The 23831-nt window shown below is 52.6% G+C and overlaps 1 protein-coding gene and 1 long non-coding RNA gene across 2 annotated transcripts; one reads left to right on the top strand and one right to left on the bottom strand.

Moving 5' to 3' along the window:
- Window positions 1–515: 515 nt before the first annotated feature.
- On the bottom strand, window positions 516–5823 carry GAPDH (glyceraldehyde-3-phosphate dehydrogenase). The gene is made up of 12 exons (XM_037910599.2): window positions 5616–5823; window positions 4762–4805; window positions 3907–4006; window positions 3431–3537; window positions 3249–3339; window positions 2919–3034; window positions 2669–2750; window positions 2217–2368; window positions 1977–2055; window positions 1566–1649; window positions 1224–1321; window positions 516–839 (listed from the first exon to the last, which is right to left on the bottom strand). The coding sequence occupies exons 2-12, from the start codon at window positions 4782–4784 to the stop codon at window positions 770–772; spliced, it is 1002 nt and encodes a 333-aa protein (XP_037766527.1). The 5' UTR covers window positions 4785–4805; window positions 5616–5823; the 3' UTR covers window positions 516–769.
- Window positions 3908–21692, top strand: LOC122463745. Its single transcript, XR_006287382.1, has 3 exons — window positions 3908–4026; window positions 9377–9384; window positions 21682–21692. It is a non-coding gene; the product is annotated as an uncharacterized LOC122463745 (long non-coding RNA).
- The last annotated feature ends 2139 nt before the right edge of the window (window positions 21693–23831 follow it).

Genomic DNA, 23831 nt, shown 5'->3' with positions numbered 1-23831 from the left:
ATAAAAATGTATCTCAGAGGGAGTATCTTTGTCTGGCCTAGGGAGGAACGGAAAGTCCCACCATTCACTGAGCTGGTCCATTGTTACAGGCATACATGCATTAGTGGTCTAGTAGTCTGTAGGACACTAGTACTGTGCTTCATTGACAAAACTGGCTGGGTGCTTTCATTGCTTAATGGATCTTGTGATCATTGGGCAGTTTGCTCGAAGTCTACCATGCCAGCTATGTGTACAGGGCTGGGGCAGCCCACAGAGGGAACATCACCCCACCTCCCAAAAAAAAAAATCTAACCACACTCTGCACAACCTTTCTTCTGCCATTTCCCAAGTTTTGACTGCTTGGATTAAACCTTAGTTTTAGTCTTGTATGAAATATTCTTAGTTTACAACAGCTGTATTTCCTGGCCAGTAGCTACCATTTGGGGCGGTGGAAAAGTCCCAGGCTATATCAGTGGCCACAGCAACACATGCTATGAGCCCTTTGTGGTCTCTCCTGACAGACAGAGACAGGAATATTTTAGGATAGCTATTACTTTATTTAAGAAAATGTGGTATAGAAACAGGTGAGCTTCTGTTAGCCTCTCCACCTCCCCCAAGCTTCAGAGACAAAAGTAGAGGAATGGGGAAGACAGATGGAACAGAACTGGCTTCTCACTGCAGGCTGCAGAGCTGAGTGGTGGTGAGGAGTGGATGGGAAGAACAAGGGCCTCCAGTGATCCTTTTCCCCCACACCTCATTCCCCAGGCACAGGCTGATCCATGCACCTGGTTTACTCCTTAGATGCCATGTGAACTAACAAGTCCACAACACGGTTGCTGTATCCAAACTCATTGTCGTACCTGGTGACAGAAGCAGAGAAGGAGCAGTTAGGGGTGGGCAGACCCCTTATGCATTCCCACAAGGAGTCCCCGTCCCTCCGCACCAAGCCCCAGAACAACCTCCCTTCCCCCAGCTGGGAAAGATTGGAGACTGCTGTTGTTCATATAGAGTGAAGTTGACCCCCTAGTATCTGAGGTCTTCCTAGGCAGATACTGCCTCTTTGCCAACCAAATTCTGCTGCCAGCCGCAAAGTGTTCTCCACCTAAAATTCTATCTGGAGGCAATAGAGGGAGAGAATGCAAAGCTTGCCCTTAAGTGCCCCCAAAGTCTCCCATGGACTCCCAACCTATCCCAGAGAAACCACCCTCCAAATCTGGCATCCCCACAGCCTCTCTTCTCCATACCAGGAGACCAGTTTGACAAAGTGATCATTGAGAGCGATGCCAGCAGCCGCATCAAAGATGGATGAGTTGGTCTCGCCATTGAAGTCAGAGGAGACAACCTACAAGTGGGGAGGGAAGAGGGAAAGACTGACAAACACCCCTTTTGTCCTCAACTCCATCCCCCCATCCCACAACGATGTTATTGACACCCTGATCCATGAACACTCCCGGGGGAGGAAAGATTAATGAATATTTGATGTCCCAAAGGGTTGCTTCTCTTTTCCCATCATGTGAGGAGGTATTCACTCCATTTCCCCTCCCCTCCCACCCCCATCATCTGATGAAACAATGGTGAGAGTTTACCTGGTCCTCTGTGTATCCCAGGATGCCCTTCATAGGCCCCTCAGAGGCACTTTTCACCACCTTCTTAATGTCATCATACTTGGCCTGAGAGAGTAACAAACAGAAGTCAGAACATCCCAGGCCCCATGGAGTGGCAGCTGCTTCCCAGGGAAGGTTGCAGCCAGTTTTGAGACTGCACAGCAGAGATGCATAGCTAGGGCCTAGTTATGCCAGGTACTACACCAGACAGGGGCAGCCCCTTGCATAATCTCTTAGAGCCACAACAAGCAAGCAACAAGGGGCTAGTTCCAAATAGGATGGAGACTGCAAAGCAGCTGCTCCCTGCCCCATAGGTTGAGGATCTGACAGAAGCGTTGGGGGTACAGGGAAGTTGCTCCAGGGCCTGCCTGGTCCCCTTCCTGCAATACTCACTGGTTTTTCCAGGCGACAGGTAAGGTCCACGACAGAGACATTGGGAGTTGGAACACGGAAAGCCATTCCGGTGAGCTTCCTGAGAGAGAGAGAGAAATGGATCAGAACAGGCTCCTGCCCCCAATCAGGGCTTCCGCATATCCTACTGGGGAGAGAGCAAAGTGGGCCAGCTGCAGGTTCCTTGCCCCTTCTGATGTCCCTGTGCCCCCAAAGCAAGGGATGCACAGAACTGACACTCACCCATTCAGCTCTGGAATGACCTTGCCCACAGCCTTAGCAGCCCCAGTAGATGCTGGGATGATGTTCTGGGCAGCACCTCTGCCATCACGCCACAGCTTTCCAGAGGGGCCATCCACAGTCTTCTGTGTGGCTGTGATGGCATGGACAGTGGTCTGGAAGTTAAAAGGGGGTGTGGGGGGTTAGAACAGAATCAACATCCACACAGAGCCTCATCGCACTGAACTAAAGTATTCTTCCCCCCAACCCTCCCTTTTCCTCTATTCCAGGCAGCATAGGGAGGCTGTCTCTCCTGCTCTGTGGTTCACAGCCACCATCCCTCTCCACCCAAACCTGTGGACTGGGGAAAGTCTTGGGAGAGAGGCACCCTTCAGAGGTCTGTGGTTTGCCCCGCAAACAGAGCTGGTGTGGGGGGTTTTCAGGAATAAGGGGTTCTGTGCCTCCAGATCACCTACCATGAGACCTTCCACTATGCCATAGTTGTCATTGATGACCTTGGCCAAAGGAGCCAGGCAGTTGGTGGTGCAGGAAGCATTGCTGGAAGAAAAAGAGACAAGAGGCACAGTCAGCCAGAGGCAGTCAGGGCCCACCCCACAGAAGGCAGTCCCTCTGCAGGATCACTCAGCTCCCCCACACAGGCTCACAGGAGAAGGTAATAGTCAGCTCCTGCACCTCAGGTTCAACCCTAATCCCCCCCATCCTCACCTGACAATTTTCAGAGACTTGTCATACTTCTCATGGTTGACACCCATCACAAACATAGGTGCATCGGCTGAGGGGGCAGAGATGACGACACGCTTAGCGCCACCCTTCAGGTGAGCCTGAGGGAGACAGACCAACATTAACAGAGTCCTCTACAGCGCCAGTAAAGCAGCACATTTGGGACACCTTGCCCTCCCCGCCCCCCCAAATCCTACTGCAATACATCTTCAGGCAGGGATAAGTCTGTATATACCCACTTGCACCTGCAGGGGAGGGAGTGATCCCTACACCTTTTTCCTCCCACACCCAAGCCAGATGTGACCCATCACTCACGCCCGCCTTCTCCATGGTGGTGAAGACTCCAGTGGATTCTACAACATACTCTGCTCCGGCATCTCCCCACTTGATGTTAGCAGGATCACGCCTAAAAGGAGACAGACAGTTTAGGGACTGCAGGGTTGTCAAATGCCCTCTCCCATAGCTCCAAAGGAAAGGGGAGGAAGAGTCATACTCACTCCTGGAAAATGGTAATTTGGTTTCCATTTATCACAAGTTTTCCATGTTCAGCCTTGACAGTGCCATGAAAACGACCATGAGTGGAGTCGTATTTGAACATGTAAGCCTAGGGGTAAAAACAGATGGAAGTTGAGTGCTGGCTGCATTCTCAAAGCTCCTCTATTTCAATCCTCAAAACCCACCCATAGCTCTGTTCATGCCCCACAATCCTGATTTATAGCCACGGGACCCAGTGGGTGTAGTTTGCTGCAGCCTATAGTGACCTTGCTCATCTGAGCTTGGCTCAATTGAGAATTCCCTGTCCTATTAATCTGCTCTCTCATCCCCTGGGTTGTTCTTTGGCTTTCACCAGGAAACGATATAATCCATAAGTCAGATAACTTGCATTCCTTCCCCACCCTTGGGGTACTGTGGTAGAGGACCAGCACAGGCCACGCACAGCAAGCTCAAAGTTAGAGATCAGGGTCCCACTCACCATGTAGTTGAGGTCAATGAACGGGTCATTGATTGCTACAATCTGGATTTTGCCAGAGATGAAGGCAGCTCTGGTGACCAGGCGGCCGATACGGCCAAATCTAGGAGAGGAACAGAAGAGGTTGGTGCACACCCCCGCTCAGGAAGGGAACCCCTGTTCTGATGGGGAGCTCAGACTTGGCTTCATTCCAGCGGCTGCCCCAGATTCAGACCCCTGGGATACAAAGGAGACCCCGACGCTCTGCTGCTTCCCAGCCCGGAGGCGCAAAGGCCATGAGGTAGGAGGGGTCCCCAGGGCGCTGCAGCCCTGCAAGGGGCGAGCAGAGATTAACACAGAACCGCAGCCCCCCCGCCACTTGCTCCAGCCCGCGCCCCCAAAGGTCGGGCGCTAAATTTACCCCGGGCCCTGGATCCCGTTACTCCGCGGCGCGGCAGGAAAAGGTCACATTCCCCGGGCCCGGCGGGGACACGCGATACCCTGGCGCCCTTCCCGGGCGGAGACTGGAGCCCGGCGTGCAGCGGCGCTTCCTGCTCGAGGTGACTCACAGCCCCCCTCCCCCCAGCAGCCGCAGGGAGACGTGAATCACCCGGGCTAGGACCGCCCCGCCAAGGGCCCACAGCCACTGTCCAGCCCGGGGGTCAGGCCGCTGCAGGGTGGGGCCGGGCAGGATAGCCGCGGCCCAGGTGACCTTGCCACGCCCTTGGCGCAAGGGGGCAGGGGGTGGCCACGGCGGCTGCCGCCCACGGGCCCCCAGCGCTGGCGGCGCTGCCACAGAAAGAGACCCGTGCCCCTCCCCTCCCCGCCCACACCCTGGGGCCTTACACTGCCCCTAGGGGCAGCCCCGCCGAGACTCACCCGTTAATTCCGACCTTCACCATCGTGTCTCTGCCGCGATGCTCCTGCGGAGAGGGCGGGGGTGAGACACCCTCGAAGGACAGCGGGACCCGCACCCCCCAGCCACGCGCCCGGCCCCAGCCTGTGCCTCCCCCCGCCGGGAGGTGGAGGTCTCCAGCAAACTGGCCCTTAAGCCGCGGCGCCGGGCCGGAGAGCCCCTCCAGGCGGGGACTGGGTGTGCGGGGGTCAGAGCACCGGAGCCCCACGCGTGCGTGCGGGGCGGGACCCAGGCGCCCTGCTGGGGCCTCCAAACCCACTTCCCGCAGAGAGCAACTCGGTCACAGGGCGACTTCCTCCTGCCTTGGCCAGCACCAGCTCCCGCCACGCTCCACTCCCGGCTCCGTTTGCAGCGCATGTCGGGCAGTTACCCTCCCCCCCCCCCCCCCCCCCGCCGCCATCGGGTTTTGTCGCCTGGGCCCCCGTCCCACAGCCCCCCTTGGGACACCAAGTACCGGTAACATAGCTGCTCCCCCCCCCCCCCAGGCCCCTGCTGCGCCTCCATTTTGCTTGCCCCGCCTGAGCACAAAGGAGACTCCGGATTCAGCCAGAGCCTCACGTGCACCTGCCCCTGTAACGTCTCAGCGCCCTCCGACCTAACGCCGGCCCCAGCCCCCTTCCCAGCAGGGCAGCGAGATGCTGCCTGTCCCCAGAATCCAGCCGCCCCAGCTCTTGGCCAGCACGTTCTTTATTCCTCCAGCAGCCCGAGACCCGCACTCCGTCCTCCGCCACCCCAGAGCGGCCAGCCTTGCTGCCCAGGAGCGCAGCGGGAGGCCTCCCCAGTTGCCGGCTCCACATCGTGGTGAGCCCTTTCTTACCTGGGGGCTGCCTCTGACCCGCACGCCTGCAGTAGGGGGAAGGTAAAGGGAGGAAGGCTTGCTGCCCTGGCCTTTATAGATCCCCGTATGGTAATTGCTGGGCCCAGCCTTTTGAGAAAGCGTCAAATCAGAGGCGGAGGGCAGCACAGAGCAGTGTACGTGCAGCCCTAATGCTGCTGGGTTGCGCGCCTCCCTCCTCCCACACCCATTTTTGGCTGTTCTCTTGCACTCCCTATCCTACAAAGGAAAGGCAGGGGGTGGGGGCTCCCCCTCTCTCGCCTCTCGCAAGCCCCACACAGCCAATCACTCACAGATCTCTCCTGTGTCCCCCACTTGCTGTGCAAGGCGGAGGCAGAGGGGGACTCCAGCCCGTGAATCCCGCGCAAGTTTGTGAGACGAGACACAGGCAGTTGGATTCACCAGCTACACTGAGAGGTTTCAGAGTAGCAGCTGTGTTAGTCTGTATCCGCAAAAAGAACAGGAGGACTTGTGGCACCTTAGAGACTAACCCGTTTATTTGAGCATCCTATGAAGTGAGCTCTAGCTCACGAAAGCTTATGCTCAAATTAATGGGTTAGTCTCTAAGGTGCCACAAATCCTCCTGTTCTTTTTACCAGCTACACTGTAACCGCAAACACAGGTACTGCAACGCACCCAGGGCACAGGCCCAGCCATCATGGCTGAGGGGTACTAGGAGAGCTATAGAGGCAGGGGCTGACTGGAATAGAAAGAGGATTGTCGCTATGTTCAGTGCCCAGCACAATGGACCCATGGTCCTGGCTGGGCCCTCTAGGTGCTACTGTAATACAAATAATAATAAGTAGCATGCCCTATGTGTCTGGGAATGGGGGACGCTGGGGCGTGAAATCGCCCGAGGGTTGCAGATTACCCCTAATAGGCATAGTTAGAGCTGTATGTGAGGAGCTGTATTCTATGAATGTAATAGTTGAGTATTATAAACCAGGATTGAAGGGCTATGGCAGGGAGGGGGTTCATCACATTTCTCAATGGGGTTTATTCTGTACCTGCTTGTTTGGCTCCTGTGAACCCCCGCATGAGCCCCTCTGCTGTACAGTGGGCCGGAAAAGGTCAACAGCATGAGGACAGAATCCCACAGGAAGTTGGAGACACAGTGGGGAGAAGAACGTGGGGAGGGGAAGCACACAGGTGTCTGAGGGGATCCCTCTAGGGGGGGAACCTGTTTTCAGGGGCTCTGACATTTTCAAGCAGGGAGAGGGCAAGGGTTCTGGAAGCCCCTCCCGGTCCCCCTCAAAGGCCCTGCATGGGGGATGGGCCCCCTGGGTCTCTCAGTGATGTGAGCCAGGGGTTTGTCTCCACTCAGGCTGAGTTACACCTGGTGCTCCCTTCTATCCCGCTCACCGAAGACTGGCAGGAAAGTAAGTGTATGCACCTCTATCACAAACACTATGGTAATATGGCAAGTGGCCAAGCCCAGCCGCTTCGCTCTGAGTTGGGGGCTGGGTTGGAGTTGCACAACCACCTACCGCCTTTGCCCCCGCCGCTGGAAAGAATAGGGAACAATTGTCACGTGGACTGAGCAATGAAGGGGCTCAGACAAGCTACCAGCTGGAATCAGAGAAATAAATCCCCCAAATCAGCTCCAACCCTCACAGGAGCTTGCCAGGATACTACTATAGGGAGGATCCTACCACCGCGGGCACCTTTCCCTCAGCTCAGCGCTGCTGCAAGGAAGCTGACAGTGCTGCTGGCCCCGAGCCCTCCTGAGCTAAAATTGCCCTGGACTTTCATTGGCTCTGTTCCCCCTGAATTGCTCTAGCCAGACATGCTTAGAATGGGACTGTGTTTCCCAGACGCTGGCTGGCCTGGCATCCCCCACCCTCGGGCCAGGTTCCCATCAGGCTGCGCTCAGCAGCGTGAGTAACATTTTAATAAGGCACTGGGAGGCTCCTACCCGCGGGACGTGACTGCGGACATCCTGCCTACCACCTGACTAGCCTGCTCACATCAGTGGTGTCAGGGCATTTTCATTGGCTGGAGAACAGGCCAGGGCCTGGTAATGACACAATTGTGTGTGTGCGGGGGGGGGGGAGAGCGCCCACAGCACGAACAACTGGTCTTTGGTGGTGCCCTGCCTGGATACAATGCCTGCTGCACATCAGTTCACTGCACCTGCCTAGCCCAAGTTGGGATCCTGCAGCATGAGCTTTCCCACAGCAGCGCCCTGGCTATGCCCAGCCCAAGTTGGGATGCCCGCTATACAGGCTTCATCTCAGCAATGCCCAGCATGGGACAAGAAGCCTGCAGAATAGGCATCCCATTTTAGGATTTAGAGGTGGAGGGTATTTGAAACTACATTTGAAATCCCTTTCATGAGAATGTGTGGGTTATGGAGATGCATATGGCTAGTAAATGAGGAGCAAAATCTTCCCCAGCCCTCATATCAGAACTCAGTCTTCCAGGACTGTGTGGGTCAGCAGAGCAGGATCTGTAGGACGCAGCAGTGGAAAGCACAGATGGGAATGGGTAGCAGAGCAGATACGGGGTGGGGGGTGGGGGGCAGAGACAGGTCACCTGGCTGAGGAGTAATCCAACTCCCCTTATCCAGCTGCTATTCCCAGTGCTAGGAAAGTGGGAGGGAGCTAAGTTTAGCTCCAATTTAAGTTATGACCTTTAATTAAAGGCCACAGGGATGGTTTATACCAGTGCTTCTCAAGCTAACTGATGTGGGGGACTGGCAATTTTTTTTCCCAATGTGCGCGCAGACTGGCAGCCAATGGTGCCGGTCCGCGGACCACCACTTTGAGTAGCACTGGTTTATAGCACAACAGTGAAGAGGAACCAGGGAAGTGGGAACAATTTGGCACTTCTGCCTCACCAGGAGATAGGCTAGATCCTGGGCAAAACTTTATAGAGGAGTGAGGAAGAAGAGGGAACAGAGGACCTTTCTGGGACTACTTGAGCATTTGCACAATCACAAGACCCTGTGTTTGCTGAGTAAACACAAACATTGGGAGGACTCTGTGCAGAAGGGAGAGGGCAAGTAAGACCAACCACCACAACAGCTGCAAACCGCTACACCCCCAAGCCTGCACGCCAGTGGCCAATGAACACTCTCCCCACAGCCAATACTTCTGCCTTGCTCTTCATAGTGTCTCCTGTTGGGGGAAACCAGAATTAGAGTAACTGAGAGATAACCCCCCTTGCCAACACTCCTGCTCCCCTCTACAGCACCTAGTCCTGGTCTTTCCAAACAGGAGGATATACAGGAGGTACATGTGGTTTGGAATATGCCATCTGCTTGTCTCTGTCAAGGCCTCTGGGACTGGAAAGCAGTTTCCTCTGAGGCTGCCAGGAGGGAAGGGTTGAACGTGAAGCTAGTAGACGGGCACAGGGAGATGGAGGGATTTGTTCCCAGTCATCTCCTAATTAGGCTGCCAAGGACCTGCGTATGAGAGTCTAACAAGGGGAATGCACGATCAGCAGCCAGTTCATTAGGAACCTCTCTGGAAGGCTCTGGCTTTTCTGTGACTTTGCTGCTATTGGGAAAGGAAAGGAGGGAAGGCAGATTGATATGTGGGGTTTGGCAAAGGCAAGACAAGGGAATGAGACTTGAATGGCTGTTACATAAGTGTCAGGTCAGGCTGGGACAGCCAGTAGGGTGAACACAACAGAACAGTGTCTACCTGAGGCTAAGAGCGAGAGACAAGAGAGAAAAGGAGTACTTGTGGCACCTTAGAGACTAACCAATTTATTTGAGCATAAGCTTTCGTGAGCTACAGCTCACTTCGTTGGATGAAGTGAGCTGTAGCTCATGAAAGCTTATGCTCAAATAAATTGGTTAGTCTCTAAGGTGCCACAGGTACGCCTTTTCTTTTTGTGAATACAGACTAACATGGCTGTTACTCTGAAACCAGACAAGAGAGAGTGAGAGAGAAAGATTTTATGAGGCTATACAGGGCTGAGAAGTCTTTCCCCAGCAAATAATGTGTCTGGATTCAGCCATTCTTTTAAACTCGTGGTGAGATGGGGAATAATCATGATTAGTACACTGGAAACATTGGAGCCCCTTGACTGAAAAGGGAAACTGGAGCATGAAAGAACATGTCAGTAAACTGACACCAGAAGGTTGCACCATGCCTAGGATGCTGCTGCCACCTGCTGGCAAAGAAACACCAACCAACCCAAATGAAGATTCATGGGGCAGGAGAATAAAAATGGACGTGGGAGGCTCCAAGGGGTTCAGGGGCTTTTTACTTTTAGGTTAGTGGTTCCAGTTGACTCCAGGGCAGGGCACTGGCTGTCTCAGGGGCTTGAGGAGCAGAATACAGGGGTCTTTCACCTCTATAAAAAGAAAAGGAGTACTTGTGGCACCTTAGAGACTAACAAATTTATTTGAGCATGAGCTTTCGTGAGCTACAGCTCACTTCATCGGATGCATTCAGTGGAAAATACAGTGGGGAGATTTATATACACAGAGAACATGAAACAATGGGTGTTACCATACGCACTGTAACAAGAGTGATCACTTAAAGTGAGCTATTACCAGCAGGAGAACGGGGGGGGGGGGAGGGAACCTTTTGCAGTGATAATCAAGGTGGGCCATTTCTAGCAGTTGACAAGAATGTCTCAGGAACAGGGGGGGGAAGGGGGATAAACAAGGGGAAATAGTTTTACTTTGTGTAATGACACATCCACTCCCAGTCTCTATTCAAGCCTAAGTTAATTGTATCCAATTTGCAAATTAATTCCAATTCAGCAGTCTCTCGTTGGAGTCTGTTTTTGAAGTTTTTTTGTTGAAGAATTGCAACTTTTAGGTCTGTAATCGAGTGACCAAAGAGATTGAAGTGTTCTCCAACTGGTTTTTGAATGTTATAATTGTTGACATCTGATTTGTGTCCATTTATTCTTTTACGTAGAGACTGTCCAGTCTGACCAATGTACATGACAGAGGGGCATTGCTGGCACATGATGGCATATATCACAGTGGTAGATGTGCAGGTGAACGAGCTTCTGATAGTGTGGCTGATGTGATTAGGCCCTATGATGGTGTCCCCTGAATAGATATGTGAACACAGTTGGCAAAGGGCTTTGTTGCAAGGATAGGTTCCTGGGTTAGTGGTTCTGTTGTGTGGTGTGTGGTTGCTGGTGAGTATTTGCTTCAGGTTGGGGGGCTGTCTGTAAGCAAGGACTGGCCTGTCTCCCAAGATCTGTGAGAGTGATGGGTCGTCCTTCAGGATAGGTTGTAGATCCTTGATGATGCATTGGAGAGGTTTTAGTTGTGGGCTGAAGGTGATGGCTAGTGGCGTTCTGTTATTTTCTTTGTTGGGCCTGTCCTGTAGTAGGTGACTTCTGGGTACCCTTCTGGCTCTGTCAATTTGTTTCTTCAATACCCACCTGCTGAAGTGTAGTTGTAAGAATGCTTGATAGAGCTCTTGTAGGTGTTTGTCCCTGTCTGAGGGTTGGAGCAAATGCGATTGTATCGTAGAGCTTGGCTGTAGACAATGGATCGTGTGTTGTGGTCAGGATGAAAGCTGGAGGCATGTAGGTAAGCATAGTCGTCAGTAGGTTTCCGGTATAGGGTGGTGTTTATGTGACCATCGCTTATTAGCACAGTAGTGTCCAGGAAATGGATCTCTTGTGTGGACTGGTCCAGGCTGAGGTTGATGGTGGGATGGAAATTGTTGAAATCATGGTGGAATTCCTCAAGAGCTTCTTTTCCATGGGTCCAGATGATGAAGATGTCATCAATGTAGTGCAAGTAGAGTAAGGGCATTAGGGGACGAGAGCTGAGGAAGCGTTGTTCTAAGTCAGCGATAAAAATGTTGGCATACTGTGGGGCCATGCGGGTACCCATAGCAGTGCCGCTGATCTGAAGGTATACATTGTCCCCAAATGTGAAATAGTTATGGGTGAGGACAAAGTCACAAAGTTCAGCGATCAGGTTTGCCGTGACATTATCGGGGATACTGTTCCTGACGGCTTGTAGTCCATCTTTGTGTGGAATGTTGGTGTAGAGGGCTTCTACATCCATAGTGGTCAGGATGGTGTTTTTAGGAAGATCACCGATGGATTGTAGTTTCCTCAGGAAGTCAGTGGTGTCTCGAAGATAGCTGGGAGTGCTGGTAGTATAGGGCCTGAGGAGGGAGTCTACATAGCCAGACAATCCTGCTGTCAGGGTGCCAATGTCTGAGATGATGGGGCGTCCAGGATTGCCAGGTTTATGGATCTTGGGTAGCAGATAGAATACCCCAGGTCGAGGTTCCAGGGGTGTGTCTGTGCGGATTTGTTCTTGTGCTTTTTCAGGGAGTTTCTTGAGCAAATGGTGTAGTTTCTTTTGGTAACCCGCAGTGGGATCAGAGGGTAATGGCTTGTAGAAAGTGGTGTTGGAGAGCTGCCTAGCAGTCTCTTGTTCATATTCCAACCTATTCATGATGACAACAGCACCTCCTTTGTCAGCCTTTTTGATTATGATGTCAGAGTTGTTTCTGAGGCTGTGGATGCCATTGTGTTCTGCACGGCTGAGGTTATGGGGCAAGTGATGCTGCTTTTCCACAATTTCAGCCCGTGCACGTCAGCGGAAGCACTCTATGTAGAAGTCCAGTCTGTTGTTTCGACCTTCAGGAGGAGTCCACCCAGATGAAAGTCACTTCCGATGAAGTGAGCTGTAGCTCACGAAAGCTTAAGCTCAAATAAATTTGTTAGTCTCTAAGGTGCCACAAGTACTCCTTTTCTTTTTGCGAATACAGACTAACATGGCTGCTACTCTGAGCTCTTCAGCCTCTATGGTTCCTCTCACCCTCATTTCTCAACATACCTCTTTTTCACAAATAATATCAGTCAAAAAAGGTCTTTTGCAGAGAAGGTTTTACTACTACTGATGTTGGGCTAATTTAACTCTACAAGACAAATCAATTACACATCTTTTTAATTACCAAATGTGTCCTTAAACACAGAAACTACTACAGAAACTAAAACTTTGTTCATACAGATAAGAGAACAACTGGGGCACGAGGATTTCTGTAAGGTCAGACTTGAGGAGCATGGGCAGAGCTGTAGAGCAGCAGGTGAGGATTGAGGGGTATTGACAGAGGTGCAGGATCGCAGAAGAAGGGGGCACTTTTGGACCAGACTGGGAGGCAATGGCACAATTGTGGGGTTGTTCTGTTCAACCATCTTCACAAGTTACAGCCCCCTTGTCCCAGTTTCCAGTTTGGAGCACAAGACAAAAGGAGTTGAAGGGTTTCAAGTGCATATATACTGGGCACTTTGTTTTGAGTTGTCCCAAATGACAGGCTGAGTGTCTGTAACTCCTGTGCCTAGGGAAAAACAATATATGTCAGCCACACAGCAATCTGGAGCCATCCTGCCATCTGTGCACCACCCCCTCTACTATGATCATACAAATAATAAATAAAAAAAAGACCCACCTCCACAAGGCTCAGCCTCACCACATCTCTCACCCCCATGTCCCATGAAGAGAGAAAGTTAGCTCCACAACCCCTTGTTCCTCTGCTCCCATACCCCACCCCAGCACTCATATGTCCTCAACTCTGGCTCCCACCACATCCTTCATGACCCACTGCCCTTTGGTCCCACCCACCTCCATGCCCCCCATCTCCCATCACTCCTGGTACCCCGTCCCCCCGCAAGACTCCCCTCACCTACCTGTTCCCCTCATTTCAATGCTCGCTCCTTTGTCCCTCTCCAGAGCTAGCATTCAAGGCCACTGACTGTTCCAATCAGATCCAACTTCAGCCCAAAACAGCCTGTGGGTATTGCCTAGTGTGACCTCTCTCCAGATGATGCCCACTTGCGATTGGCCAGGGTCCGATGCCAAAGGGCTACCAAGACAGCATGTGCTCTGGATAGAAGGAGTGGTGGGGCTGAGGGGAGCAACTGAGGTCCAAAAGTGGATCCCTCCCTCATGTTATCTTCAGCCAGCATGGCTTCAGAGTCCAAGAGCAGCAGCTGGGAAAGGAACCTCTAAGAAAAGGAGACAGGAACAGACAGAGACACAGAAAGGAGACAGGGTGAGATCCAGAGTGTCCTATTCCACCCTGATTCACCTCCCTGTCTTCCCTGCTCCCTCCCTTCAGTTCATCCAGGTGATTACCCTGCTTCCTCCCATCAAGCGCTGGAGTGTCACTCCCCATCCACACTAACCCACCCAGCTTCCAGCAGAGCCAGGCTTGAGAAGAATCTGGAGAAAGGGAGAAGAGGAACTAGTACCTCCAATCCAGGAAGATGGCATCTCTCAGGGAACAAGACCTTTGCCCTCTGCCCTTGCACTGACCCAGTGCAAAAACAACAGGATTACAAATAAGGCATTTTAGTGTATGTGGATCCAGATTAGATTAAACTGAGTTTTAAAACACATTAGATTATTTTTCACTTTTCCCCTCCCCTTCTGGCAGCACTATAGGACAAAGGTTGTTCGTGTGACCTGAAATTGCTTGTTTGGCTTTCTTTGAAATTAAGGCTCCCTTAACCTGTTAACTCTTAATTTCCTGAGTTTAACATTTAGTTTTGATAATATTGCAACATCCCTCTCTACCCTAAATTACTGATATATACTCTCAATTTTAACTTCATTTTAATGTGTTTTGTCTCAGATTTCCCTTGTTGGTTGTTAAACTTCATTCATAAACAGTAAAAAACCTCAAAGAATGTTAGCATGCAAATTTCAAATGATCTAAAGATATGAATGACTTTAATTTTAACGGTTAACGCCAGATTCTCCCACACTTTCTAACTGCTTTACCTTACTATTGAGCAGCACAATGCAACTGGAAAATACTGGTCAGCTAAAGTGAGTGTATAGGTGCTTTGTTTTGCCAGAGCCGCGCAAAATATCTGGAGCACATATCCTATTTTCCCCACCTCCGTCCTCCAAAATCCTCATTTCTTGAACCTCCCTACACCTCCTTATGTTACCATGTATGCACTCATGCCCCTCCCAATGTGTCCCCTCTGCTCCTGGCCTACCTGTTCATTGGTTCTCAGGCAATGAGTGGCTTTTGAAAAGATATTTAAGATAATATATGCAGTGTAGTTGTAGGTGTGTCGGTCCAATCAAAGATCTTACCTCTTACCCACTTTGTCTCTCTAATTTAAGACAATGCCTATGGTCATTTTTTGCTATTATTTTTCATACTGAAAGTTTAGCTGTCATGAACCATATCCCATTGTTCTCAGCTGGGCTGAAGTTACAGCTGCCCTGAGTGAAAAGGGTAACCCCACCCCCTGTTTTGTGAGGAGATGGAAACACTCCATTCCACTGTGGAAAAATAAGAAAGGGGGAAGGGGAAAGAGATTTCTCAAAATGGCCACCAACTGAGGGCTCCAGTGGCTTCAGTCTCAGTGAGAAGAATGGGAGACTGGCAGCCATTTTGAAAGAGGGCAGTTCTTCATACTATTCTCTATAGCAAGGGTGGGCAAACTTTTTGGCCTGAGAGCCACATCAGGGAATAGAAATTGTATGACAGGCCATGAATGCTCACAAAATTGGGGTTGGGGGTGTGGGCTCTGGGGTGGGGCTGGGGATGAGGAGTTTGGGGTGTAAGAGAGTGCTCTGGGCTGGGACCGAGGGGTTCAGAGGGCAGGAGGGGAATCAGGGCTGGGGTAGGGGTGCAGGAAGGGGTGCAGGTTCCAGCTGGGAGTGCAGGCTCTGGGGTGGGGCTGGGGATTGAGGGGTTTGGAGAGCAGGCGGGGGGATCAGGTCGGAGGAGGGAGTTGGGGCATAGGGAGAGGCTCAGAGGTGCAGGCTCCGAGTGGTGCTTACCTCAGGTGGCTCCCGGAAGCAGTGGCATGTTCCTTCTCCAGCTCCTATGCTTGGAGCAGCCCCTGACCCTGCTAGAGAGCCGGAGTGGGGCCATGCAGCTGCTTCCAGGAGCTGCGTGGTGTGGCCCCTGACCCTGTGCCCCGGAGTGGGGGCGCCCCGGCTGAAGTGCCGGAGCAGGGCCGAGCAACGTGGTGCAGCCCCAGACCTGGCACCCCTGGCTGGGCTGGAGCGGGGCAAGCCCCAGACCTGCTCCCTGGAGGGAGCTCGCGGGCCTGTGAGGGTCCCATACCAATGCTGCCTGGGCTACGCTGGGGCAATCAGGAGGACCCAGGCCTTGTCCGTCTTTATCTTTTCCGGGATCCTGCTGATTAGAGGGAACAGGGAAGGTGTAGAGAAGCCGGCCTGACCAGGACAGGATAAAGGCATTGGAGATAGCACCCCTCCCCGGAGCCCCCCGGAGCAGAACCGGGGGCATCGCCGGTTCTGCTGAGTCATGAATAGGTCCACCTGGGGAGTTCTGCATCTTCGGAAGAGCCGGCGGGCCACCTCCAGGTGGAGGGACCACTCGTGCTGAGAGGAAAAGTCCCTGTTCAAGCGATCCACCCTCTCGTTCCGGGCGCCCAGTAGGTAGAGGGCTTTCAGGTGGATGTCGTGGGTTATACAGAAGTCCCACAGACTGAGGGCTTCGTGGCACAGGGCAGAGGATCGGGCCCCGCCTTGCCTCTTGATATAGAACATTGAGGCCGTGTTGTCCGTGTGAAAGTAGAATGAATTATATTGAAATTATAATTCATTAAAGAAATGCTACTTGAAGGGTTTGTTGAAATATAGTTGTCAGGAAGAGAAACATTAAGGAGTGTGAGACAATGGGTCCTCAAACTAATTAACTTAGAGCTCCTACTGAGCTAGGAGATTGGTAAACGTTGCAAATAAGATATGTATGTATATTTGTCAGTTTCTGCTTTCTTTTGTCTCTTATGTTAAATTGGCTTTGGCTTATAAATAAGTTATCTTGGGCCTCAGAGAGGGGCTCACATATGGGTGCATTAGCAAGGCGCTTTGCTAATAAACAGAGTGGTCTGACAAATTATGTGAGTCCTGAATCTGACTTTGACATCCATGAGGACCCTGACTACCTTGCCCTCCAGGTGCGAGCAGAAGGCCATACACGCCAGCTGCACCACCCTGAGCTCCTTGATGTTTATATGTAGGGTCAGGACTTGAGCCAGCCACAGGCCTTGGGCCTGAAAGTTCCCCACATGGGCCCCCTAAACCAGGCCCAACGCATTGGACACCAGCTCCAAGGATGGGGCCCTGTCCCTGAACGGAACCCCTTGGAGCGTGTTGTTTGGGGCGGACCACGACCGGTAGGGAGGTGATCACAGAGTCCAGCACGGTGAGGAACTTGTCCATCCTGTCCGTGGCCTGGGAGAACTTCGAGACCAGCCAGAGCTGGAGGGGCCTCATCCTAAGTCTGGCGTGATGGACCACGTACGTGCACGCCGACATGTGACCCAAGAACTGCAGGCAAACCCTGGATGTTGTCATCGGCAACCTTGTGACCAAGTCAATGAGACCTTTCAGGGTCTTGAATCTGTCTGGCGGGAGAGAGGCCCTGGCCAACACTGTGTCCAGGAGCGCCCCGATAAACTCTATGCGTTGGACCAGGACTAACGTGGACTTGGTGTTGTTTGCCAACAGGCCCAAGGTGGTGCACGTGGACAGGAGGAGTGCCACGTGATCCCTCACCTGCGACCGGGAGGTGCCCTTGACAAGCCAATCAGCCAGATAGGGAAATATCTGGACCCCCCGCCTTCTGAGGTAGGCCGCTACCACCAACATTCATTTTGTAAACATCCTGGGGGCAGTGGACAGACCAAATGGGAGGACCGTGAATTGATAATGATTCTGTCCCACTACAAAACGGAGGAAGTGCCTGTGCCCCTCAAACGTGTGGATGTGGAAGTACACATCCAGTAGACCGAGGGCAGCGTACCAGTCCCCGGGATCCAGGGAGGGGATGATGGAGGCCAGGGAAACCATGTGGAACTTGAGTTTCACCATGTACTGGTTCAGACCTCGCAAGTCCAGGATGGGCCTGAGCCCCGCTTTGGCCTTTGGGATAAGGAAATAACGGGAGTAATACCCCTTGCCCACGAACTCCACGGGCACCGCCTCTATCGCTCCTAGTCCTAGGAACTACCCCACCTCCTGCTCTCGCAGAGCTTCGTGCGAGGGGTCCCCCAAGAGGGACAGGGCGGGGAGTGGTTGGGCGGGGAGGAAGTAAACTGGAGGGTGTAACCCCGGGAGATGGTGTTGAGGACCCATCGGTCCAAGGTTAGCCGCGACCAATCCGGGAGGAAAGCACACAACCGGTTGGAGAAGGGGAGCTTCATTGGGGGTGGATCCCTGATGAGGACTGGCAGGGTGCCCCCAAGCATCCCGTCAAAAGCGCCTTTTCCCTGCCTGCTTGCCCTTGGAGGACCCAGGCTGGGGGCAGGCCAAGACTGCCTCTGAGGGCGTCTCTTATAGTCCCGCTGCTGCTTATGGGCGGCCTCATATGCAGGAGGGCGGCCTGGGCAGAAGTCTGCTGCAGCTTGAATTTAGGTTTTGCCAGAGCCTGGACATAGAGGCCCAGAGTCTGGAGGGTCGTGCGGGAGTCTTTCATGCCATGCAACCTTGTATCTGTTTCCGCCGCAAACAGAGCTTTCCCATCAAATGGGAGATCCTGCATGGAAGACTGCGCCTCGCTGGACAGCCCAGAGAGCAGGAACCACGACGCCTGTCTCATGGATACCGCGGAGGTCATGGATCGTGCGGCCATGTCCGCAGTATCTGAGGTTGCCTGCAGGGACACCCTAGCAGCCGCTGCCCCTTCCTCCACTAGCGCCTTGAACTCCTTCCTATCTTGCCCCTGGAGGGAGTCCTCAAAATTGGGCAGGGAGCCCCACAGATTGAATTCGTTCTGGCCCAGGAAAGCCTAATGGTTTGCCACTCATAACGGGAAGCTCGAAGATGAATAAATTTTCCTTCCGAAAGAGTCCCGTCTCCAAGAGTCTTGTTCTTTGGGGTCGGGGCTGGCTGACCCTGCCGTTCCCTGTGGTTGACCGACTCGACCACCAGGAAGTTGGGCGCCGGGTGGGTATACAAGTACTTATGCCCCTTAGTGGGTACAAAGTACTTGCGTTCCGCCTTCTTAGAGATGGGGGGCCAACAAGGCCAGTTGGAAATCTTAGCCACCCCTTCATGGAGAGGCAAGGCCACCCTACCGGTGTCAATGGGGACAGCACGTTAAACAGGGAATCTGAGGGCTCCTCCATCTCCTCTGCCTGGAGGTGGAGGCTTTCTGCCATCCTCTTTAAGAGTTCTTGATGGGCCCTGAAGTCCTCATGCGGGGCGGAGTGGGGCGGGGCCGCAATCGCGTCCTCCAGGCAGGGCGAGGAGGCTGGTGCAGTGCTCTGGGTATTGGCTGGCACCGGAGGGTCCACCACCTGGTCAGACTCCGGGCATTGTGCCGAGGACGTACGTCCCACCGACTCCTTTCTTGGGGGTCTGGGGAGGGAGGCCGACGGTGCTTCCGAAGCTCCGGCCACCAAGCGAGCTCCCACTGGGGCCTGCGCTAGAGGCCATGGTGCCCACTGGTACCATTGGGCTGGCCACGATGCTCAGTGCCACTGCATCTGCTGTGGCACCGGCTGGGTTGGCTGTTCAGGTTGGCTGGCCTGTCCCATCGAAGGATGGCTACAAATGGAGGCCGGGCTGGTGTAATATCTGCTGCTGTTTCTGGACCGGGAGGAGCGGTGGTGCCAGGATCTACGTTGGCCACTGGACCGCAATCTCAACGTGGAGGACTGGTACTGACAGTAACTGCTGCTCTGCGAATGGCCTCAACGGGCAGGCCTGCGACAGCGAGATGCCGGCGATCGACGCCCGGATTTGCGATGTCTTGGCGGAAACTTGGAGCGGGAGTCCGAGCGGGAACGGCGTCGACGACCGTGCCGTGACTGACTGCAGTACCTGCTCCAAGATGAGGACCGTTGGCAATGCCTGCCGCAGTCCCATTGCTATTCGGTCCTTGAGGATGAGCAGTGCCGAGAATCCCGGCTGGACGGAACCCAGCCAGACAGTCTGGTCGGCATCGAGGGCGATCCACATGGACTCTGCCCTGAATGGTCGCTGGGCAGTGAACAGTGTCAGAAACGTTCCCTCAACCAAGACCGGTACCAGGCTGGAGGTGACTGCGGAGATCCCACTTGCCTCTGGAGTGTGGGGCCGACATCGGCAGCGCTCCGGGCACCGGCATGGATATAACGTCCCGGGCCGCCTGGAGGGCTTCAGGCATGGATGGCATCCGGACATCCAGAGAGGCCTGTTCTGAAGGGACCTGGCTACTCCGCTCAACTTGAGTCGGAAGCCTGGGGCCCGGTGTGGATTGAGGACTGCCCGACATGGGCCTAGCCTCTGTCCAAGACTTCCCTCGGTGCCGCTGTGAAGAGGGAGTCTTCCTGGCCCTCTTGGTGTGCCCCGTGGATGGGGAGTGGTGGTGACTGGTAGATGGCACTGGAGGGTCGCCACATACCGACGCTGCGGTGCCGGGTACCGGTTCGGAGCGGCGTGCTGGAGTCGGGGTCAGCACTGACTCCATCAGGATGGCCCGGAGCCTAATGTCCCTTTCTCTTTTGGTCCAAGGCTTAAAAGACTTGCAAATCTTGCACCTTTTGTTGATATGGGTTTCTCCCAAACAGCGCAGTCTGTATGCAGGTCACTTCTTGGCATAGAACGCCTACAAGAGCCACATGACTTAAACCCTGGGGCGTGGGGCATGCCCCGGCCCGGGCTCACTGACTAACTAAACTAACTAAACAGCTAACTAACTACAGGTACTAACACTGAACAAATGAACGTTTCTGGGGACGAGCTACAGCAAAGCTGGAGCAGAGTAGTTCTGACGCACTTTCACTGGTGGCTAGAAGGAACCGAGGGTGGGGGGAGTGCACAGCTCCCCTTATACCGCGCCAGGCAGGTGCCGCTCCAGGGGCCTCGGGGGGCACTCCCCCCCCTTAGGGTACTGCTAGGGGAAAAACTTCTGGCACTGATGCACGTGGCGAGCACACACACCTATTGTGGAATACACATGAGCAATCACTCGAAGAAGAACGAATGGGCTTGTACCACTAGGAGGATCCCATATGGTAATTTCTACATTCCTGGATCCTGTTGTGAACTGAACTGAGACCACGCTCCACAAAGCTTGCTTCACACATAGGACACCAAATGGCTGACCCTTTTCTTTATTACTGACATGGGACTGGATTGAAACCAGTGTCCTAGAGGTGAAAGGCTCTGTGTGTGATGCCCTAACACCCTTCAGCCAGCCAGTCCCCACTCACTGTCTTCCACATAGAGATCCTGGTCCTCCTCTTCTTGGACAGAAGATCTGGGTATCTCAAAGCTGGTAGGCTGGAAGGGTAAGATAATGCCTGAAAGGTATGAAGGAGGGGAATAGCATCTTCCACACATACCTGGCAGGAGTAAAGGGTGGTTTAGTTTCTGGCAGCTGGGATTCTGCGCCTTTCCCATTACCCCCATTTAGAGCCCAGACATGATCTCCATGAGTTGTTCTTGCCACTTTCAAAGCCTCCCTCAGCTCTACCCTGACAGCTCCTAGCTGTAGCTGCCATCCTGGTAAGAACACAGCTTGGACACTGGCAGAGAGAAGAACCAAGAGGAGAAAGAGAGAGTAGGGCCAACACTGGAGCTTCAGCATCTTCAGCTTCTCCCAGGATTTGTGGGAGGTGAAGTAGGGTGGGATATTTAGCATCTGTACTAGCTGCAATCTCTCTCGCTCTCTGGCCATTCCCTTGATAGCCTTAGCTCTGGCTGTCACTTGGCCCCCAATTTCCCACTCAACTACCTCCTGGAGCTCATTAACCTTCCAGCCACTTTGTACATGATGATATAGATCAGGGTGAGCACAGCAACCCCTTCCTCCAAAGAAAAGGGACGAAGATGTTTATTCAGTGTCAGGAAAGACAAATGAGACCACAGCGGCAGCTGGCCAGAAGCTGGTGGTATTTAGATGCTGGCCAGAGTCATGAGCAAGGTGGGCTGGTGTAGCACAGAGTCAGAACTGGAGTCACTTCCTAAGGAGGTAGCAAAAGCGTCAACATGTAACAAAGCTTTTCGGTGTCAGGATGCAGTTAAAGTTATACCATGTGTCAACTCTGGCGGTGGTGGGAGTGTGACTCAAATTCTTCTACTGCCAGTGGCTGTAGCTGCCACTGAGTTCACGGGGTGATAAAGTGAACTTCAGTACTAGTATTTGAAGGTGCAGATTTTGCTGAACTTGTGGGGCTGGGATCATAAATACCAGTTAATGTCCCACAACACATATTTCACTACTGGATGTATAAATTCCAGTGATATTGCTCTGGGGCATAGATCCTGCCGGACTAGAGGGGGCATGGTGGAACAGGAAGCCCAGTGCTAGTGCCCCAAGGGCCATATAGCTGCAGACATTAAACATTTCTAAATCACCAGCACCAGATAACTTGCAGCCATGAGTTTTAAAAGAACTGCCTGATGAGCTCACTGGACAGTTAATGTTGATTAGGAAAGTTCCAGAAGACTGGAAGAAAGCTAATGTTGCATCAATTTTTAAAAAAGATTAAATGAGATGACACAGGTAATTATAAGCGTGTCAGTCTGACATCGATCCCAGACAAGATAATGGAGTGGCTCATATGGGACTAGATTAATAAAGAATTAAAGGAAGTTAATAAAATTAAATAAAAATTAAATTAAAAAATACATAAAAAGTGGAAGTACTCAATGCTTTTTTTGCCTTGGTCTTCACAGACAAGGTCAGCTCCCAGACTGCTGCACTGGGCAGCACAGTATGGAGAGGAGGTGAGCAGCCCTCAGTGGTGAAAGAACAGGTTAAGGACTATTTAGAAAAGCTGGACATGCACAAGTCCATGGGTCCAGATCTAATGCATGCAAGGATGCTGAGGGAGTTGGCTGATGTGATTGCAGAGCCATTGGCCATTATCTTTGAAAACTCATGGTGACCAGGGGAGGTCCCAGATGATTGGAAAAAGGCAAATACAGTGCCCATTTTAAAAAAGGGAAGAAGGAGAATCTGGGGAACTACAGACCAGTTAGCCTCACGTCAGTCCCTGGAAAAATCATGGAGCAGGTCCTCAAGGAATCCATTTTGAAGCACTTGGAGGAGAGGAAGGTGATCAGGAACAGTCAACATGGATTCACCTAGGGCAAGTCATGCCTGACCAGCCTGATTGCCTTCTATGATGAGATAACTGGCTTTGTGGATATGGGGAAAGTGGTGGATGTGATATATCTTGACTTCAGCAAAGCTTTTGATACGGTCTCCCACAATATTCTTCCCAGCAAGTTAAAGAAGTATGAATGGACTATAAGGTGGATAGAAAGCTGGCTAGATCGTCGTGCTAGAAGTAGTGATCAATGGCTCAATGTCTAGTTGGCAGCGGAGTGCCTCGTGGTTGGTCTGGGGCCAGTTTTGTTCAACATCTTCATTAATGAACTGGATGATGAGATGGATTGCACCCTCAGCAAGTTTGTGGATGACACTAAACTGGGGGGAGAGGTAGATATGCTGGAGGAGGGATAGTGTCCAGAGTGACCTCGACAAATTGGAGGATTGAGCCAAAAGAAATCTGATGAGGGTCCAACAAGGACTAGTGCAGAGTCCTACACTTAGGACAGAAGAATCCCATGCACTGCTACAGGCTGGGGACTGAATGGCTAAGCAGAAGTTCTGCAGAAAAGGACCTGGGGATTACAGTGGACAAGAAGCTGGATATGAGTCAACAGTGTGCCCTTGTTGCTAAGAAGGCTAACGGCATATTGGGCTGCATTAGTAGGAGCATTGCCAACAGATTGGGGGAAATGATTATTCCCCTCTATTCAGCACTGGTGAGGCCACATCTGGAGTACTGCATCCAGTTTTGGGGCCCCCCACTACAGAAGGGATGTGAACAAATTGGAGAGAGTCCAGCAGAGAGGAACGAAAATGATTAGGGGCCTGGGGTACATGACTTATGAGGAGAGGCTGAGGGAACTGGTATTATTTCGTCTGCAGAAGAGAAGGGGGGCAGGGATTTGATGGCAGCCTTCAACTACTGAAGGGGGTTCCAAAGAGGATGGAGCTTGGCTGTTCTCAGGGGTGGCAGATGACAGAACAAGGAGCATTGGTCTCAAGTTGCAATGTGGGAGGTCTAGGTTGGATATTAGGAAACACTATTTCACTAGGAGGGTGGTGAAGCACTGGAATGGGTTACCTAGGGAGGTGGTGGAATCTCCTTCCTTAGAGGTTTTTAAGGCCCGGCTTGACAAAGTCCTGGCTGGGATGATTTAGTTGGTGTTGGTCCTGCTTTGAGGAGGGGGTTGGATTAGATGACCTCCTGAGGTCT

The sequence above is a fragment of the Chelonia mydas genome, chromosome 1 (assembly GCF_015237465.2).
Source record: "Chelonia mydas isolate rCheMyd1 chromosome 1, rCheMyd1.pri.v2, whole genome shotgun sequence".
Lineage (NCBI taxonomy): Eukaryota > Metazoa > Chordata > Testudines > Cheloniidae > Chelonia > Chelonia mydas.
This window is presented reverse-complemented; position numbering and strand designations above follow the sequence as displayed.

Bases quoted from the DNA above. Each gene is read 5' to 3' on its own strand.
- GAPDH (XM_037910599.2), bottom strand. From the start codon at position 4,784: ATGGTGAAGGTCGGAATTAACGG. The intron at 1,650-1,976 runs GTGAGTATTGCA...TTACTCTCTCAG, and splicing joins CCTGTCGCCTGGAAAAACCA to GCCAAGTATGATGACATTAA. The intron at 1,322-1,565 runs GTAAACTCTCAC...CCCCACTTGTAG, and splicing joins TGGGATACACAGAGGACCAG to GTTGTCTCCTCTGACTTCAA.